This window comes from Larus michahellis, chromosome 5 (genome assembly GCF_964199755.1).
Source record: "Larus michahellis chromosome 5, bLarMic1.1, whole genome shotgun sequence".
Taxonomy (NCBI): domain Eukaryota; kingdom Metazoa; phylum Chordata; class Aves; order Charadriiformes; family Laridae; genus Larus; species Larus michahellis.
Window position 1 is genome coordinate 12,131,960 of NC_133900.1, and position 21,168 is coordinate 12,153,127.

Here is a 21,168-nt window from a genome sequence, read left to right on the forward strand (position 1 = left end):
ACCACTCTTTCAGTGAAGTAATTCTTCCTAATATCTAATCTAGACCTCCCCTGCCGCAACTTCAGACCATTTCCTCTGGTCCTGTCATTCTTCACCTGGGAGAAGAGGCCAACACCCACCTCTCTGCAACCTCCTTTCAGGTAGCTGTAGAGGGCAATGAGGTCTCCCCTCAGCCTCCTCTTCTCCAAGCTAAACATGCCCAGCTCCCTCAGCCTCTCCTCATGTGACCTGGTCTCCAGAGCCCTCCCCAGCCTGGTAGCTCTCCTCTGGACACGCTCCAGCACTTCAGTGTCCCTCTTGTGCAGAGGGGCCCAGAACTGGACACAGCACTCGAGGTGAGGCCTCACCAGTGCCGAGTACAGAGGCACGGTCACTTCCCTGCTCCTGCTGGCCATGCTATGCCTGATACAAGCCAGAATGCTGTTGGCCTTCTTGGCCACCTGGGCACACTGCTGGCTCATGTTAAGCTGGCCGTCCACCAGCACCCCCAGGTCCTTTTCTGCCAGGCAGCTCTCCAGCCACTCTTCCCCAAGCCTGTAGCGCTGCATGGGGTCGTTGTGACCGAAATGCAGGACTCGGCACTTGGCCTTATTAAACCTCATACAGTTGGCCTCGGCCCATCGATCCAGCCTGTCCAGATCCCTCTGTAGTGCCTTCCTACCCTCAAGCAGATCAACACTCCCACCTAGTTCGGTGTTGCCTGCAAACTTACTGAGGGTGCACTCAATCCCCTCATCCAAATCATTGATAAAGATATTAAACAAAACTGGCCCCAAAACTGAGCCCTAAGGGCTGCCAAGAGGATTTCACCCCATTAATCGCAACTCTCTGGGCACGGCCATCCAGCCAGTTTTTAACCCAGCAAAGAGTACGCTTGTCTATGCCATGATTCGCCAGCTTCTCCAGGAGAATGCTATGGGGGATGGTGTCAAAGGCCTTACCAAAGTCCAGATAGACAATGTCCACAGCCTTCCCCGCATCCAGAAGGTGGGTCATGTGGTCATAGAAAGAGATCAGGTTGGTTAAGCAGGACCTCCCTTTCCTAAACCCATGCTGGCTGGCCCTGATCCTTTGACTGTCCTGCACTTGCTGTGAGAGCTCACTCAAGATGATCCTCTCCATGATCTTTCCTGGTATTGAGGTCAGGCTGACAGGCCTGTAGTTCCCCAGATCCTCCTTCCAACCCTTCTTGTAGATGGGCATCACATTAGCCACCCTCCAGTCATCTGGTACCTCCCCTGTTGACCAGGATTGTTGATAAACGATGGAGAGAGGCTTGGTGAGCTCTCCCACCAGCTCCCTGAGTACTCTTGGGTGAAACCCATCTGGCCCCATAGACTTATGTGCGTCTAGGTGCAGAAGCAGATCATTGACTGCTTCCTCCTGGATTATGGGTGGGCTGTTCTGCTCTCCATCCTTATCTTCCAGCTCAGGAGACTGAACACCCTGGGGATAGCTGGTCTGACTATTGAAGACGGAGGCAAAGAAGGCATTCAGTGTCTCAGCCTTCTCCTCGTCCTTGGTTGCAACTTTTCCCCCTGCATCCAGTAAGGGATGGAGATTCTCCCTGGCTCTCTTTTTGTTGATGTATTTATAAAAACTTTTTTTGTTGTCCATTATGTTAGTGGCTGAGTTGAGCTCCAGCTGGGCTTTTGCCTTCCTAATTTTCTCTCTGTATAAGCTAACGAGATCTCTGTACTCCTCCTGAGTTGCCTGTCCCTTCTTCCAAAGGTGGTAAACCCTCCTTTTATTCCTAAGTCATGTCAGAAGTTCCTTGTTCATCCAGACTGGCCATTTCCCCCGCCCTTTAGACTTGCGACACTTGGGGACAGCCTGCTGCTGGGCCTTTAAGATTTCCTTCATGAAGAGCATCCAGCCGTCCTGGACCCCTTTGCCCTTCAGGAGTATCTCCCAAGGGACTCTCTCAACCAGTGTTCTGAACAGGCCGAAGTCTGCCCTCCGGAAATCCAAGGTGGAGGTTTTGCTAACCCCCCTCCTTACATCGCTATGAATTGAAAACTTGACCATTTCATGACCAGTAAACCCAAGATGGCCTCCGACCACCACATCTCCCACTAGTCCTTCTCTGTGAACAGTAGGTCTAGCGAGGCACCTCCCCTGCTAGGCTCACCTACCGGTTGTGTCAGGAAGTTATCTTCCATGCACTCGAGGAACCTCCTAGCCTGCCTGCTATCTGCTGTGTTATATTTCCAGCAGATACCCGGCAGGTTGAAGTCCCCAACCAGAACAAGGGCTGGCGATTGCGAGACTTCAGCCGGCTGCTTATAGAATACTTCATCTGTCTCCTCATCCTGGTTGGGTGGTCTTTAGCATACTCCCAGCACAAGATCTCCCAGTCATTATGGCTTGGGGTATGGTTTAAAATATGCATCGAGTTTCATGTTTGGAATGTAAAATATTTTGCAAAGGGAAGCAACCAAAGCTGCTTTTGGAAACTGCTTTGAAAGGAAATGTTTGTATTTGGTCATGTTAGGAAAGAAGCCTTTTTCTGTCTTGCTGAGTGATGTTACTCAAGGATATCATACCTGGATATTCTGCAGGGACTGGCTTGGACAAGGCCACTTTCCCAATAATCCAGAACCTCTTAGGCTGTTGTTTCCTTTCTTTCCTAACACTGAGGCATTTAGAAATGAACGTAGCACTTGCAGTTCAGAGGGAAAAACCTTAGCTGCCAAACTCCTTTTCCTCTCATTTACTCTGAAGAAACTTGAAAGAAAGCAGCATTTCCTGTGGAGGCTTTTTGCCGCTTCGGCCCCAGTATTAACCTCTAGCGTTATGGATTGCCCTTTCCTTTACTATATTTTGGTCTTCTCCCAGGTGTAGCTGCGTGGCTGCTGAGGTTCATTGAATTACTCAAATGCACTTGTATGCCAAGGCTTGCAGCAGAACACATGCAATGCCTGCCAAACAAGAGCTGATTCCAGGGCGTAATGAATAAAAATGTGCCAGATGGGTATAGCTGATGCAGCCTTGTTATTAAAATAGTAATTTCTGTATATATGAATAGATAGGATAATTTTCCTTTGTTTGGGGTTTGGGTTTTTTTTGTAGTATTGAAAATGCAAGCAGTTATTTGAAAACTGTGTGGTATAAGGTGAGGTAAAGGTTCGATAGTTTAAAAAGTCAGTATCCCTGTGGGGTGCTTTGGGCAATTCAGGTAAGCACCAGTATAGTAACGTGGGTACTTGCTGAGGTAAAGGAGCATTTGACATAGATCTTCACAAACAAAATAGGCCTTTGGGTGATAACAAGTTGTGTAAGGCTTAAAGCAAAAGCGGACAGAAAGGATGGTCATGCTGGCCCGAATTACTTTTCAGATCCTTTCTGTAAAGGCATGTTTTCAAGTTAAAAAAATAGCCAGGGCTAGGCTTTTTAAAAAGTCTGTTTGAGCAGCTGTCTGCTTTCTCACGGTTGTTCAGCATCGTGTTTGTCATTCCTAGGGCGTTCAGTGCCAGTAGCTGGGATCTTCCTACTTTCCGAAATAAGCAACTTGGGGTTTGTAGTCCAATATTATTTGAGTTTCTTTTTTTTTCCTCCTCTTAAATGTCAGATACGGTCAGATTCTGTCAAAGTTGACTATTCTGAGAGAAGTGTTTGCTTTTCTCTTAGTGTTTTCTGACTCCTTTCCTTTGCTTCCCTGGGATCTCCCTTATTGCTTTGGCCTGGTTTTCTGCCTTTTGACTCGTAAGACAGGTGCCCGGGGGAGAGCCCGGTGGTGTTTGGCTAAAGGACCAAGCAGACGCTGTGCACACAAATAATTCTTACAGACAAAACCAGTACAGTTCTGGTTTTGCACACAGTCTAGAATGTTTCTGGATATGTAGATATGCTTATATTCTCTCTCAAACACGTCTGCCACTTCTCGCAGCTGTATTTCCCTGAGGAGTGGTGCCCTCCAAGTGTTACCCTTTATATAAACAGAGTAGGTAGGACTCCTCCACCACATGCGTCGGGATGGTGGTACATAGCTGTCCCCCCTGTTACCTGTCCACCCCTCCTGTATAATTTGAATCAAGAACTACAGCTTTGACAGTTGTTTGATTGCTGTAAATTTTGGCAGAAAAAACTTATCTTGATGTTCTCTCTCTTTTTTTTTCTTCTTTTTTTCTTTTTTTTTCTTTTTTTTTTTTCTTTTTTTGAGAGAATGAGAGAGGATGTTTTGGGGCTGACAGGGTGAAGTAGAGAATAGAATGTAGCTTTGACTTTAATATACTTTTAGACATTGTTTTTACAAAGTTTGGATGTTGATCGCTCTAGCGGAATGATATGCAGAGGGTTTATCTACAATAAATCTTACTTACTTCTTTCCATATGAAAATGGTGTTATAATTCTCATCAAGAGTTGTACTTAATTATATAATTTAAGTGAGATTTTTTCTTCAGTTTTGTTTTTTGTTAAATTAGACAAATCTGTGTCGTCTTTGGTACACTGCCTTTTTCCATTGTCCACTTCTTCCTTTCTTCTCCCTTAAAGGGATCATATAAAGAATGTATAAGTATGACTAAATTAATTTGTTGCAGGTTCTGCACTGACCCATAGACCTGTAACATTCGATGAATGCTTTGGTGGGATATTTTAGGATCCATTTTCTTTTTTCTGCCTACAGAAATCTTTTTGAACTGGTTTGTGTTCTTTTTTTCATTGTTTTGATACAAGTACTCCTTATATGGAAGAACTAAATATAGAAGGTATTTTAAAAATTATGTGAAAAACTTTCAGTAATATATGCTTTAAGGACATAACTGTACTTAAATTGATTAATGGAAAAGCGACTTGCCTAGTCTTGACTGTATCCCTTTTCCAGTACGTAATGTTGAAGTTCAGGTCCTTTGAGGCCAGAATCGTGTGCTTGTTTGTGAATCATACTGAGCAATGGCTCAGGTTTTTATTAGGCTCTCCCTGTACTACCATCTTGTAACCTCATAGCTTAACTAATGAAGTGAATGTGATAGTGCGGATCAGGATGCTTAGAAGTAAAATCTGTGCTTAAAAGTGGATGGAAGCTTGACCTTCAAGAATGTCTTGGGGAGTGGAATTTCACTAGGCTGAAGAGCATTCTTAAATACAAATGAATATTTAGTTTTTAAACTGTATCCTGTAAAACTTGCGTTGAGATGCTCTAGGTGACATTGGAAAGAGGTAGCAGTTTTCCTCTTCAGATCAAGAGCAGTGCTGTTAGGACACATGAGAAACAACTGCCCGTGTTTCAATCTCTGCATTTAGACATAGTAAAGGGTTGAGATAACATCTCTCTATGATAGTATTACCAGTTGTTCTGCTGTTTTTAATTCCATTTAATTTTAAAAGAGATGATGAAACCTTTCTCTACCTGCCAGATGCTTCAGTCAGTGAGTCTGCTAGAAAACTTTAGGAAACTGATGGCTAAAGAGTTTGTAAAAACACTAGAAAAATTGATTTGGGCAGATTTTTTTCTTAGTGGTTGGTTACGATAGAATTGCCATAATATTTCATGTCTGCTGTATTAGCTGAGTGAGTAGAGCATCAGTAATTTCATCTTTCTTCAAAAAATCTCTTTTAAAATGTACTCTTGGATTGTTCAGATGCCAGGTTGTTGTTGATCTGCCGTGAGCCTTTTCAATAGGAACACTTTGTTGGAACATTATTTATGCAGTGCATTTTCCAGGCAGCACGTGAAGATCACACTGTACTTCCTAGTGTCCTGTTTTAGGCTAGATATTCCATTGCCTCAGCCTTCCCCCATCAAATGACGTTTCTTGATGGGCTGGGGGTGTGTGTTGAAGGTGCAACCTTCAAAGTGTTTAGGACAGAACTGCTCTTGCAGCCTTCCTCATTTCCCATCCGTGTCCTGTTTTTCCCAGGAGAAAAGACTTCCTTGTTAGAAGTGCCTAACGGGTGAGGCACAGTGAGTCTCCGAGTGTTACTTCTGTTAGGGGTTAGTTAAATCTCTGTCGGTGAGAACAGGAGTGAGGAAATGCCTCTTTCAACTGATTTGATAGGAAGAGACCCGTTTTTAGCTGGATTCACTTTTTGTAAAACGGCAGGCAATATTTGATCTTCAAGAAAAATTCTTACATAGAGTTTGTTTTCTTTCTTCTGACAAATGAGCATATATGATAAATACTTAGAGAATATGGGTGGTTTGGGTTGTGTTTTGTTTGGTTGGTTTTTTTGTGTTGAGCATGAGCCTTTCGAGCTATCTTTTTCTTCAAAAGTACCATCTTGAAAGCATATGTTCAGTCAGCTGCTCATGCTGTTTGTGTGTTGAATCTTGTGCTGAAAGAAGAATGGCATCAAGCTGATACCTCTGAGAGTTTTAATGGAAACGCATCTACAGCTCTCAGCACAAGTGGTTGCTTCTAAGTCAGTGTGTCAAAGTCTCTTTTCCCTGAACCAGACTAAAGCAGCTTAATGTAAAACTAAATTGCCGTGCAGTCATAGAAAGACTGGGAGCATATGGACTGCTGGCACGAGTGTACACCGAGACCAGTTTTCTGTTCCTGTAGGCTAATCAGAGAGTCCCGCAAGTTTTGTGATAGCCCATTTTGTAATCAGCTGTTAAAAGCAAATAGGGAGAAAAGTATTCAAAGCTGAATTCGTCTCCAGAACAGGAGCAATGGTAGCTGTTGTCGCTGGGTGCTGCCACCGCATCTAGAATGAAAAGAGGGAGGCAGCCTTTAAGTTCTTCAAACTACGTGGCACCTGGGAAAAAGGCTTCTGAGTTCAAGCATAGTTCAGATGTTGAAACCCTTCCATATTGTCTTTGGGGAAGCACGCCCAACAGGTTTGAGAAGAGAAAAGCACGTGATCTGTCTAACCAAGGGAAGAGAAAGGAGAAGGGGAGTAATGCCTATAGGCCAGTTCAACTTTACAGCTATTTGAAAAACGCAAAGCTCATAATAGATGGCTGTTGTAACCATGGGATGTTTTCTGTCCTGCAGGCATGCATATCACTCTGTCTCAACACCTCCTGTTTGCCCTCAGAAAAACATAGCTGATGTGAAACTCCAAACAGGACCCACATCTGTACAAAGCTCTGATGCGGTCATTATCCACCCTGGTGCTATGCTCGCGATGCTGGATCTTCTGGCCTCTGTTGGATCAGCTACGCACCCAGAGGTAGGGAGAAAAATTCTTCTGTCTTACGCTTTGAGAGTGACTGGGAAAAAGGATGCCTGTGGGAAATGAAAAATCTGATGATGTCCTCTTGTTTCATGTTGAGAAACTACTACATTTCACAGACTAATTATGTTGAATAACTGGTGACATAAAGGTCTGATAAAAATTGTTTTATTTCATAAGCTTTGTTTTGTTTGTCTCTTTCAAACTCCTGTCAACAATGTAAACTTAAAGAAATTTCTGAAGGGGCCATCAGATAAGTTTCCAAGCACTGTGGTTAATTCATGTTTTCTCTGATATATCAGGAGTTAATGCATAGTACAAGGAGGACACGGGATTGGACATTATATATGCTATTTGAAATAGCTGGAATGTATTCTAGTTCCAAAATTATACTGCCTGCTTTGTATAATTCCCAAACCAAAGCCTCCACTGGTGTTTTGAATATAAAGGATTTGTTGGACATTTTTTGAAGTTACTTAAGTATTTTTTGTTTTAAATGTCTTCCCTGAAGAACACTGTTTGGTTTCAGTTTTGTTTTGTTTTTTCAAAAAAAAAAAGTTCCACAAGCTTACAATAATCACTAGGCTCGCTTCCTCCTTTCTTGTCCTCTACCAGTGATGAGTGTGGTGACTTTCTGTCTTCAGGGCATTAATTTGGCAGTTACATTGCATGTATCTTAAGTTTTGTAGAGATGATGATGATGGGGAGAAGAATGAAGCCCCGATAATCCAAGGGGAAATGGTAGTGACCTGCTACACCACTTAGGCACGCACAAGTCTATGGGGCCAGATGGGATCCACCCAAGGGTACTGAGGGAGCTGGCAGAAGTGCTAACCGAGCCACACTCCATCAATTAGCAGCAGTCCTGCCCAATGGGGAAGGTCCCAGTTGACTGGAGGTTAACAAATGGGATGCTTATCTACAAGAAGGGCCAGAAGGAGGATCTGGGGAACTACAGGCCTGTCAGTATGACCTTGGTGCCAGGGAAGGTTATGGAGCAGATCATCTTGAGTGCCAACACATGGCATGTACAGGACGACCAGGTGAGAAGGCCCAGTCAACATGGGTTCACGAAGGGGAGGTCTCACTTGACTAACCTGCTTTCCTTCTATGAAAAGGCGGCTTGTTTAGTGGATGAGGGAAAGGCTGTGGATGTTGTTTACCTGGACTTTAGTAAGGCCTTAGACACCATTTCCCACAGCATTCTCCTGGAGAAACCTGCCACTCGTGGCTTAGACAGGTGCACTCTTTGCTGCGTAAAAAACTGTCTATGGGTCAGACCCAAAGAGTTGTGGCGAATGAAGTGAAATCCTGTTGGTGGCTGGTCACAAGTGATGTTCCATAGGGCTCGCTACTGGGGCTAGTTCTGTTTAATATCTTTATAAATGATCTGGAGGAGGGGACGGAGCGCACCTTCAGTAAGCTTGCAGACAACACCAAGTTGGTGGGAGTGTTGATCTGCTTGAGGGTAGGATGGTTCTACAGAGGGATCTGGACAGGCTGGATCGATGGGAGGAGGCCAATGGTATGAGGTTCAACAAGGCCAAGTGCCGAGTCCTGCACTTGGGTCACAACAACCCTGTGCAGCGCTACAGGCTTGGGGAAGAGTGGCTGGAGAGCTGCCTGGTGGAAAAGGACCTGGGGGTGTTGATCAACAGCTGGCTGAATATGGGCCAGCAGTGTGCCCAGGTGGCCAAGAAGGCCAACAGCATCCTGGCCTGTATCAGGAACAGTGTGGCCAGCAGGACTAGGGGAGTGATCGTCCCCCTGTACTCGGCACTGGTGAGGCTGCACCTCGAATACTGTGTCCAGTTTTGGGCCCCTCACTACAAGAAGGACACTGAGGTCCAGGACCACGTCCAGAGAAGAGCAATGAAGCTGGTGAAGGGTCTGGAGAAACATGCCTTATGAGAGGTGGCTGAGGGAGCTGGGGTCGTTTAGCCTGGAGAAAAGGAGGCTGAGGGGGAGACCTTATCGCTCTCTACAACTACCTGAAAGGAGGTTGTAGCAAGGTGGGGCTGGCAAAAGAACAAGAGGAAATGGTCTCATGTTGTGCCAGGGGAGGTTTAGATTGGACATTAGGAAAAATTCCTTCACTGAAAGGGTTATCAAGCATTGGAACAGGTTACCTAGGGAAGTGGTTGAGTCACCATCTCTGGAGGTATTTAAAAGATGTGTAGATGTGGCACTTAAGGACATGCGAGTGGACTTGTCAGTGTTAGGTTAATGGTTGGACTCCATGATCTTAATTGTCTTTTCCAACCTTAATGATTCTATATTAAGTTACTAGGAATAGCTTAGCAGTCACAAAAATGAAAGTTCTCGGTACACACGTAGAACTTGTAAACTGACTCACTTCTGCTGGTGAAAAGGAGAGGTTGGTTTAACCACCCCTACCTGAATTGTTTTTCTTTACAATGGTCGTGGTAATCCTTCATATAATCTATTATCCTTTTTCATAAAGAGATGGCGGTGTTTCTTCACACTTGTGCACGCACACACCCCCAACATACACACATGTACATATATTTAAGTATAGGACATTTTGTGTACCTATTGCTATGGTGGTTTCCTTTTCATTATTATGCATAAGGGCTTTATATTATTCACCTTCTCACTTTGCATATTCTCAAATTGTGTGCTCTTCTTTTTTTCAGCATGCGCTGGATCTCCAGCTGGCAGTGGCCAATATCCTGCAATCACTAGTGCACACAGAGAGAAACCAGCAAGTCATGTGTGAAGCCGGGCTCCATGCACGACTTCTACAAAGATGCAGTGCTGCTCTGGCTGATGAGGACCACTCGCTGCATCCGCCACTCCAAAGGATGTTTGAAAGGCTGGCCTCCCAGGCGCTGCAGCCGATGGTGTTGAGGTCAGAAAGATTGCGTTGAAGGCCAGTTGAGCTGAGCCCTGCTGCCTGTGCTGACACAGGCTGGCTGTAAATGCCTGGGATTGGTAGAGGGCATAAGTGACCTTGTGTGGTAGCGATCCCCCAGCCAAATAAGACGCATGGATAAAACAAAGCTGAGGTCACTTGCTCACTTCAGCCTGTGGCCTGCCTTTCCAGATGAGTTCAGCTTGCTGAATGTGCATCAGTGAGCATCCTGATGTTCTCCTACAGGATGGGGCAGCCACCTGCCAAGTCTTTGGAGTTATCAAAGCTGTTTGATTAGTTAAAATAACGTCAATTTTGGAGAGCATGTGTTCAAAACTTCAATAGTTTCAAATGGATCAAATGTATTTCTTATAATTATGCATGAGTTCTTTTATTTTCTTAGTTAAATTTATGTTTATTACAAGTAATTACTGTCTTTTTTTTAAACATGGTGTTAGATTCGGTGTCATTCTAGGCAAATAAGTAGACAAAACGATTTGTAAATTTTTTATTCTCAGGGAATTTTTACGCTTGGGAAACCCTTTGAATTGCGGAGCTTGGGACAAAAAGCTGTTGAAACAATACCGAGTGCACAAACCCAGCTCACTGAGTTTTGAACCAGAAATGAGAAGTAAGTGCTGAAGTGCTAGAAATTTGTGTAAAGAATGCTTCACTGACATCCACCAATTGCATACTTCTGTAAAATTTGTAGATAAGCATCTGTAAAAACCTGACTTCACCCCAGCTTAGTATGAATGTGAAATCATCAGAACTATTTGATTGGAAAAAGTTTTAAAAGTGTAGGGAATGTAGTACTTGTATTTAATATATGTCCAGTGAGGTAATTATAATTTTTTTATTTTAGGAACAGTCACTAATAAATATGACAGTAGTTTGATTTTTAAGTCTTGAGTGGATCCTGGCTTTGTAGTTATTTAACAGTAAAAGGAAAAATATTTTTCTCAGATACTTTCATGTGCACATCACGTCATTAAATCTATGTAACGTCTCCCATGGGTTCAGTAAGTCGTCAGATAAAATAACTGAAATTCCTACACATAAGCATAATTCCGTTTATTTCAGCTAGAACCTGGCTTATCATTAGCATCACTAGTAATGAGAAAGAAATAGAAAGAATTAAAAAGAAAAAAAGCACAATTTACCTAATTTGACAGAATCTCAATCTAATAATAACTCCTCTTATAAAGAGGTAGAAACTGGAGTTGGAACACCCATTCTTAATTACTTAAAGTTCTGCGGTCCTTTATTAACCATTCATTGATTTTTTTCATGGTTAATATTTACAATGGTTTTACTCATTGCTTGCTTTCAATATGTTTACTTTCCTAGTATGTTAAAATTTAAATCTTTAATAGTATCTGGTAAGCATGCATTGAATTATGAGGTCATAGTAATTTAAAAATTATCAAGAGAAAGGACAGACTTACATCAGCTTTTTTTTTTTAAAAAAAAAAAAGGGGGGGGGGAGGAAGGCACACCGTGACAACTCAGTTTCAGTTTTAGCGCAGGAATTAACGCTGGGAATGTATTCACAATGTATTTTGATAGTAGCTAGTTATTCCTAGATTATAGATATGCATGCATATGCATGTGTAGTGGAAATTTTCCTTATACTTTTGTGTGGGTCCTGTCATGGAAGTTCACCCGTCTGATAGAATACTTCGTATTCTGTCAGCAATTATACATCAGCTCTGATTTTCACACTGGAAAGTTATATCTGTATTCCAGCCGTTTAATGACTCAATCTGATAAACTGTAGTGAATGTCTGTAACCATTGGATTCCTCCAGCCGATCCATGCACTCTTTCCTATTACTATGCATGTGTTATATAGCTGTTCACGTAGTATAGGAGAGCCTGAGTAAATGGTAATACAAAGAAATTATGGATAAGTTTCCAAGCCATGTGATATTTATTTCTTTGTGTCAATCATATGGCCAGTTGTAATGCATAGTTAAAGATACCTTCGCTGAAACGTTTGAAGTATTTAAAAGGAACCAGAAAGTATCCTGGATGGTACTGGCTTACAAGCATTAAATAATGAAATAAATAAATAAAATAAAATAACTGAATTTATATTATGTCAGGGTCAGTACGTTTAGAAAGACAAGGAGAGATTCAGCTTATCTCTCGGACAGAGCTTTAGTTATTAATTTATTGTTTTTAATAGCGTAGTATCACAGGGGAAAGTGTGAAATTGTGAAAACACAAGTCTGGAAAGTTTTTAACCTAGGAAAGAGCAGACAAAGGTAGCTTCTGAATGCTGCAAGTTGTGTTAAATTTCCTAAGCTAAGCTTACTGACCCTTTCTGCTTATTGAGACCTCGGAGCCTTTTAGCTCACAGTTACTGCGTCTGAAAAACATGAAGCAGAATTTTTCCTGCCTGTAAAGTCAGGTAGCAGGAATGTGCCTGAAACAGAACCTCTGTGAAAGGGACCTTTCCCAATCTTAGGTAATGAGATGGCCTCTTGGATCAATTTTTTTGGCTTTATCACAGACTTTCTGTAATACCTTGCGCAAGATGCTCGTCTCTCTGTCTCAGTTGAATGCCATTATAATGACAGCAATACTTCCCAACTCATAATTTTCTAACTGAGAGGCTGAACTAGCTGATGACGATTGACAGTTCAGCTATTGCATTGGACGCAGTACTTGAAAAGTCCAAATAAATAGCCTGAAAATGCCACCCTTTTGCAATGCTGTGTTTTTTCTTGGCTTCTACTGTAGATAGCATGGTTACCTCAATGGAAGGTCTGGGTTCCGACAGCGTCTTTGGTTTGCACGAAGACAACCACTATCGGATAAGCAAGAGCCTGCTCAAGCCAGCAGAAGGGAGCACAGTACCCCTGACGAGAGTGAAGTGTTTGGTCTCCATGACAACGCCACATGATATCAGGCTTCACGGATCATCAGTTACGCCAGCGTTCATTGAGTTTGACACGTCCCTTGAAGGGTTCGGGTAAGGTCCTACAGTGCTCTCAGATAACATGGGGCACAGTGCGATGTTTTCTTACTTTCTTCTTTCAAAGAAATACTTGTAATTTTTAAATGGACTGTTTGCAAACCAGAAACAAATCCTTTAAAGAAAAGAAAGAAATGCTTCAAGCCACATAAATTTCCACTCTGTCATTCATTAATGCCTTGAAACCAAATGCTTGCTTGCCATGTGTGAAAGTAGAAGTATGTATGTATCTAAACGCTGATAGTACCCTCTTGGTTCTGGATTTCACTCATCTTTTAAAATGAAGGAATACAACATAATCTTGCAGACACTCCATTAGTTGCTAGGATTTGTGTGTGACATTTGGATGGCCCAAATGCTCTGAAACCCACTTAAAATTGCTGAATAACTTGGAAATGTGGAAGTGGGCAAATCAGAAATACAAGTTAAGCAGAGAAGGCAGCTATGCTGAGTTGAAATGGCTGGAAAAAATTATTATGAACTGGGAGCGTAGCCTGAATATAAGGCTTAACTCATTTTTTCTTTTAGCACTCAGTATCACCCTCACTTGCTGTTTTTCTCTCTCTAAACACCTGCGGAGTGTTTAAGGTGCTTTATGAGGATCCTGTAATATGATTTAACTTGACTGTTCAGAAGAAGAAAACATGACACCATTCTCAGCATCTGTTTAAGGAAAATGTTTTGTCTTTTTGGTTGTAAAAACAGAATAGAAAAACCTCAAAACACGCATTATGTTCTACACTAAGGGGTAAATATTGCTGTATTTGCTCAAATATTGCTATTGATGAAAAATTGCTATAAAAATTCAGACCAATGGCATAAGGAACAGCTATTCCTTAATGGCCCGTGGACTGGTCCATAGGCAGAGGCTTGCAAATAGGCTGAAAGCTAGTATCTCAGAGAGGACAGTGTTGTGAGGTTCATGCAAGTCAAACAATTGTGAATGGCACCTCGAATAATAATTGTTCAGAATTTCCCAGAAGTTTGGTTAAAAGCTTAAAAACCTTGACTTACAAGCTTTATTAAAAGGTTTTTAGTGATACAAACCACCAAAAGTGACAACTGCTGTGAAGCCCAAAAGAGTGGGACAAATTCTTGTATGAGATGAGTAGCTCCACAACGGTTTTATTAGTCTTTCTTCTTAAAAGAATTGTGAGAAGAGGCAAAAATCATCTGTTGTCCATGGCTGTACCACAATTTCATACAACCAGAAACAGCTCCACCTAACAGAGAATCATTCATCTTGTCTTTTTCTTTCTAGACCCAATAGTTATACTACTGTGTTTCTTAAACCTGTTTCTTTTCTGACATGGCCTTCGACAGGGCCGTTTGCATCTTAGTGCACTTGTTCCAGTTTTATTTGGCATGACTGGTCTGAGAGCAGAGTCCAGCCTGGATATTTGGGAATTATGCTGCTCTGCATCCTCTTTTCAGCTTTGCAAAGAAAGGATGCAGCATCCATTTTGCATCTAGCCTTCATATCCAATATAGTCAGGGACGGACTTTTCTTTGAAAACAAATGGTGCTCAAAGCTCTGTTCTACATCCTTCATAAAAGAAAAGAAAACGTTTGGGCCCTAAGAAGAAATATGCTAGCAAAATGAATTGTCGCTATGTATTTGTCACACAGGAGATTTGTAAGTGCTGGTAACATGTCCAAAAGTAATCCACGTAATGCAGCTGTGACTTCTTGTAATTTCAACACGTCACCTAAGGCGGCTGCTATAATCAATAAAAAAAACGCTAAAATCTTTTTGGTCTGTTTTAAAGTGCCAGGGTGTTTCATGAATTAAACAATGGCGTAGCCTTGCAAGTTATCTGCTTAGAGAGAACATGCTTGTAACACCATTGACTATGGGGGATTCACCCAGAGAAGAACATTTTCAAGAGGGAGGAAGAAGCATATAATGAGAACTGTAATTGAAAGGAAGATAGTAGTGACCAGAACCATGGACTGCTGTTGCTTTCAAGATGGGTGGTCAAGTTAACATTTTATAGCTTACGTCAGAAAAAGATAACTCCTAGCTCTGTCAGGAATCTCAGCTACAGCATACTTAAACTAGCCTGCTCAAGTGTAAATGTCAACAAAATAATGATTCTTCAGCAAGTAGAAGAGCCGTCATTTTGCTTCCAGTAGGACAATCTGTACAAGCTGGAAGCTGAACTGCTGTGGAGATTGATGCCAGCCCGGGTCGGCTGGTCACTGAAACCATCTGGGCTCTTAAAATCTTTAGTTACCTAAAGGAGGTGCTCCTTATATCTGTTTCCATTGTGTCCACAGCATCGGTGGCTCTTGTAAGGACCAAACGTAGCTGATTTGGTGAAATATGACGTTACAGTGAGAGCGTACATACTTAAAATAAGAACACCGTAGTATGCAATTACCAGATCCTTTGAATATTTAGTTAATCCCGTTTCTTTGAGAGTTCAGAACATCTCAAAGGCTGCAGCGAGTTATGGCAGCCCACAAGTGAGCATCTTATGCTATGGAGCCATGTGGGCATAAGTGTCTGTGCCTTTGCACCAAAGACATGCGCTGACAAAGCTCTTTGCACTGAAGATACTATCCAGCCTCACAAGGAGAAAGCTTGAGAATTCATTTCTACTTTTTAAGAATAGTATGTATTCATGAGTCAAGGAGAATGATAGTGTGCTCGTGGTATATTTTCGTAGGCTATATTTTGTTTGTGTTGAACTCTGGTTATACTGACTTTGATAAACTCTAGTGTGTTACTGGTGTTCTGTTTAACAGCTGCCTGTTCTTGCCAAGTTTGGCTCCCCATAATGCACCTACAAATAATGCTGTTACGACAGGACTTATTGATGGTGCGGTTGTCAGTGGAATTGGAACTGGTAAGTACTCAAGTATGACTGTTGGCACTGTTGTGTGTCTGATATTTAGTTCTCTTATATTTCTTTGTTAGCCATGAAGCGATAGTATGGTATCGAACATTGTACGCTCATAATTGAGAACTTCTTGTGTGTGAGTTTCTGTTGCTTTTTGCCCCCAAGTGAATAAAAAGCAATATATAAAATACAAATGTGTGACTGCTTTAAAATACAAGGTGCTCAGCAGAAGGTTAAATTGGGATCAAAAGAAACATATGAATTAATGAACCTGGATGCATTAAGAACAAGCAAAGGTAATAGTGTGCAGAGAAGAGGAAATGTGGAGTGAATTGTAATGCTGTACCTGTAGCTTTGTTCTGCTGAATTCCTGACTGAATCTATTACAGGTGTAGTTACACGCATCATCACAAAAATCCCATCTAAATTGTTTGCTGTCTCATATTTGTTCATGTAGGCTGTTCACCCTACAAGAGCCTGGTGTGCTTGCAGGGCTAATTGAACATGATCACTTAGTTAAAAAAGGTGCTCAGTCTGAAAACTAAGTTGAAGGTTTACTGCAGTTAAGGCAGAATTAGTGTTAGACAGTACTTGAAGTCTGTGGGAGCACCCCAGGAGATGAAACGGAGTCAGGTGTATGTGGTGGAGAGACCTTCTTCAACAAAGACTTCTTCATTCAGTCACATCTATGGAACAAGTATGTTATCATTATATTAGCAGTTTCTGAGGGCCTGATCCATTTCCACTTTTTTATGTCTAGGGAACTGAAACTGGGTTGTTCAGAACAAGCACTGCTTCAGAGTTGATTTTTGGTTTTAGAATAGGAGGGAATAGTGTGCAATTCTTGCTTTACTTTGTTTCGAAGGAAGCCCCTCTGAGCTACCATTAAAGTGTGGCTTTTCCTCCAAGCTTGAGTCAGAAATGAAGGTAGTAACTTTGAAGTCCCTGAAGGTAAAGTTTGAGAAAGCACAGCTGGTATCAACTGAGCTGATACGAAAAAGGGAAGAGGAACAAGTAGATATCCTAAGTACTAGCTACTGCAGCTATGTAATGGGCTTTCATTTTTGTTTTTAGGTGAAAGATTTTTTCCGCCTCCATCTGGTTTAAGCTACTCAACTTGGTTTTGTATTGAACATTTTAGTACACCTCCTAATAACCATCCTGTGAGACTTCTTACTGTAGTGAGGCGAGCAAACTCCTCGGAGCAGCATTATGTATGCCTTGCCATTGTCCTCTCAGCAAAAGACCGGTCACTGATTGTTTCAACTAAAGAAGAATTGCTTCAAAATTACGGTAAGAGTTGTTGTCATGTCATCAGCTAATCCCGACAATATTATGGGGATGCAACAGCAAGTTTATTTTGAACTTAGTATCTAGAAGAATTGCGTGTGGCGGGACTTTAGTTGCAGCTTCACCAGCTCCTAATGGGTTTTGACAGTGGAAAAATGCAAAACGCAAACATTCATGTAGAAATTAAAGAGCTTTTATAATTTCCAAAGAAGACTCGATATCTGCATGTAAAGAAAAATTTTTGCCAATACCCTAAGTATTATAGATTTGAAGGTGGAATTAACATCATTGGTTTTGGAAGGTTTTTGCCTTGTAATTATTTTGTATCATTCATTTTAGATGTCATCTCTTGAGGTGCAAATGCTAACTGTCTTTGCTTTGAAGAAGTTTGGAAATAGTAAACTAACAAGTTGTGAAGGCTTTTTCAATCTGGATAGGCCCAACGCTGGAGGGCTATTTGAAGGCATCAGTCATTCGCTTCATGTTTTAGTGCTGTGATCAGTTTTCAGAAACAGTTTGTAGCTTCATTCAGCATCTGTGATCAAAGGTGGAATTGCAGGAGGTGCAGTCAAGATCTAAGTGAAAATGGTGAGGCCAGTGAACTGGCTAAAGAGAGCTATTGGTGCAGTCAGGGGCTTCACACTTAGCCATCACCTGTCTCCTGCCTTGTCCTCCATCAGAGCCTCCAAAAATGGTCAGTTTTGACAGGTTGTTTATGCACCCTGTGTTTAGGGCCTTCTGCATATGTTTCAGGCTTAGCTCTTTACCAGACCAACATGATGGGTTACAAGTAGCTATCAAAAATCTGTTCCTGCGTCTGTTCTTTTCTTTTGAGTAGCAGGCACTAATGAAGAATTTATATAGCTGTTACTATTTTTTAAAAACACAAACAGCAAAGCAGACTGTTACAGAATATTCCTTATTTTCATGATAAGCAGACATTCGCATCATTTTATTGCAGTATTCCTTTTAGTGGAAGGCAGGTTCAAAGCCTAAAACTTGAGCTGAAGATACATAGTATAAGGGAGGAACTAAACCTGTTAAATTACAGAGATACTGACAGTATTTTCTTTCCCAGAAGACCAAATTCTTATAAGAGAGAATTAAGTTTATCTTCAATATTAATTGCTTTATCCTGCACTGGAGCTATAGATCTTATGTTTTTAGCCTGTAAGCCCCTATTATCTAACTCTTTAAAAGAGATTGGATTTGAAGAGGCTTTGTCAGAGAATATCTGTAGGTCTCTGACTACAAAGACTGTTTTTTAATTGAATGGGATACTTCACTTTCCTGGAGTGCCACAGTCATGGCGAAGTCATAGTTGCTGGTGTGCCGACAATTGCTGAGCAGGTAAGTACCTGAAGGACTGAGACGGCAGTCCCAGCAGTGCAGGGACTGAAGTACTGGCTGTCTATTGTAAGAATAAATGGGGTGGTTTAAGGATCCTTCTTGTGAGCGAGAATTGTGTTCAAAGGTGTTTGGCTGAGAAAAAGAACTTGAGGTTATTTTTGTATCTGAAAGTTAGTTCCAAGTACTCTGCTTTCATCATTTCCCTTGTGCAATTTCTGAAGAAATGAGTGTTCTCCCTGTGCAGGCGGCTGTGGAGGTAAGAGGATTAGTGGTTTCTTTTCCTTCAATATGAAAGAATGAAGAGAGATCTGAAAAGCTCATGTTTTCTGTTGAAGCGTTCCCTGGTGCAGAATTTTTGAGCTTTGTCTCTGGTTACATGGTTTTTGGGTTTTTGTGTGGTTTTTTTTTTTTTTTTTTTTGATCGTGCCCTCTGGTATGAAGTCAAAAGACGCCTTTTAGAGAAATTTAAAAATTGTGTGCTAAGAACAAAAGGGTATTTCAACATTCAGGAGAAAGGAATTCAGCACCCGTTAGTGAAGAAAGACCTGGGAAATGCTTGAAGAGTATAGGTGGGTGAGTTGGGGGTGGGTGGTCAGCAACTTGTGGTTTGCAGCTCGTGTGGAGAGGCTAGGAGTGCGTTCTTCTGGCTGTGTGTCTGGAAGGCAGGCATCTGTCTTCCACTCCTCACTGTTGATGTGAGGGGGGCGGATGGAGCCACAGGTACAGCTCGCCTCCCCCTGACCTGCTGCTGCTCACGTCAGGTCAGCGGCCTTACAACCCAGGCTCCACTGCTGATATGGTGGAGGGAAGGCAAGGGCAACTCACTGTGCTTACAGTACTGAAATGGAACAGATGAGACGTCATAAAGTCTTGGTTTTGGCTTGGGCAGAAATGTCTCAGCAGCGCTTCAGAAAATTAATTTTCCCTAGAACTGTAAAAAAGGAAGAAGAGAAGCCCGCATGCTGAGGCTTGAGTGATGAGTACCCCCCAGCCTGTGCTTGATGCATGTCTTGCTAGCCAGATGTCATACTTGCAGCCTTTATTAAGAAAAAAAATGTCTCAGGCTTTCAACTTCGTCTTTAACTTCACTTATGCTTTGTAATTTACCGTGATTCTGATGCAGACATTCTGAAAAGCAATCTTTTTGCTTGTATCTTCTTTTGTGTGTGACCTAATTTTTTAAGCAAGATAGTGGCAAGCTTATATACACCCCTGGGTGTCTGTGGCCAGGTGCTGGGAGGGCAACAGGGGGCTTCTGTGGGCAGAGGGCAGAGCTGCCCCGTGCCAGACATGAATGGTTCCAGCCAGCTCCGCAGCAGAACCTCAATATCTGTGGGACGCGGCTGAGCCCAGCAGCTGGTGGTGCCACTGGGAAAACACATGTAAGAGAGGGGGAAATGCGGCATGGAGTGAGGAGTAAGGGGAAAAAAATGTGAGAGAAAGCGCCCTGAGGACACCAAGGTGAGAGCAGAAGGGGAGAGAATGCCTCAGGCGCCGGAGCAGAAATCCCCTGTGGCCCCTGGAGAGGACCACACCAGAGCAGGTAGTGGGGCCTGTGGAGGAGACCATGGTGGAGCAGGAAGAAGCTTGAGGAGAAATTTTGGGAAGTATGGGTATCTTTCACCTCATGGTGTAAGAAAAGTGAAAAATAGTTCTGTAGGTTTGGAGAGACGCCCGTTATTTCTTGATGACTACTACTGTTGTTTAGAAAAACAACAAAAGATCTTCCTGTGACTTGAATGGTGGCATGAGAAAGTAATAAAAACTTGAGCAAACTAGTCGTTCCAGATAAATTGCAAAGGGAGGGTAGAGGGGGAGAAGTAAAACGTAATTGTCAAAAGTCTAGAAGTATCCTGAGAATATTCTTAGAGAAAAATTAAGGCAAAGGAAGAAGAGACCTGTTGTTGATACTACCAAAACTATACTAGTTTGTTAATATGCAGGTATTTAAGGATGTTCAACCTGTCAAACTGTCACAATTTGGTCTTGAATACTTTCTCAAAAAATCTGATTTAATTCTTTCAGGTCTTGTATTGGAAGGTCTAAAGTCATTCCTGTTAGTCATGTGTTTTGATTCATATCTTATTAATTGTATTTTTGTTAACTACATGCTTTCTAAAAATTTGGCTTTAATGTATTGCTGTAAATTGTTTTGCATCATGTCTAACGGCATATTTTTATGTTTTAAGCTTCTTATAACATTTCTACTGGTGCCCACTAACTGGAACTTTTCCTTTAGTTGATGACTTCAGTGAGGAATCGTCGTTTTATGAAATTCTTCCCTGTTGTGCCCGTTTTCGCTGCGGTGACCTCATTGTGGAAGGCCAGTGGCATCACCTAGTTCTGGTCATGAGTAAAGGCATGCTAAAGAACAGCACAGCTGCACTTTACCTTGATGGACAGCTTGTTAACACTGTTAAGGTAAAATAAATCTTCAAATCCTCATTTGTACTGGTTGGAGTGATTTCTCTCTCTCTGCACATGTATGTATGCAAAAAACCCACACAAAGCAAGAACAAAAGAAACCAATACTGCCCCCCTTCCCCCCTCAGAAAAACACCCACCCAAAAAACCCACAAAAAAAACCCTACAACATGTGGAGCCTTGCAAAAAGGGGTCGTTGCTCATCACACAGCTTGGAGCCAACCCTAGTCCTGTTAAGAGGAAAAGATAATGAATACTTTCTCAGGTACGAGCAATAG

The 21,168-nt window shown here is 42.1% G+C and overlaps 1 protein-coding gene across 6 annotated transcripts in view; it reads left to right on the plus strand.

Moving 5' to 3' along the window:
• The window catches only part of WDFY3 (WD repeat and FYVE domain containing 3), a 178,554-nt gene that overhangs the window by 95,012 nt on the left and 62,374 nt on the right, over nucleotides 1–21,168 (plus strand). For all 6 annotated transcript variants that reach the window (XM_074588804.1, XM_074588805.1, XM_074588799.1 and 3 more), the window contains 7 exons: nucleotides 6,943–7,120; nucleotides 9,781–9,995; nucleotides 10,517–10,629; nucleotides 12,746–12,977; nucleotides 15,732–15,832; nucleotides 16,901–17,119; nucleotides 20,706–20,887. In XM_074588804.1, coding sequence (XP_074444905.1) covers nucleotides 6,943–7,120; nucleotides 9,781–9,995; nucleotides 10,517–10,629; nucleotides 12,746–12,977; nucleotides 15,732–15,832; nucleotides 16,901–17,119; nucleotides 20,706–20,887 — 1,240 coding nt within the window. The remainder of the gene's footprint in view (nucleotides 1–6,942; nucleotides 7,121–9,780; nucleotides 9,996–10,516; nucleotides 10,630–12,745; nucleotides 12,978–15,731; nucleotides 15,833–16,900; nucleotides 17,120–20,705; nucleotides 20,888–21,168) is intronic.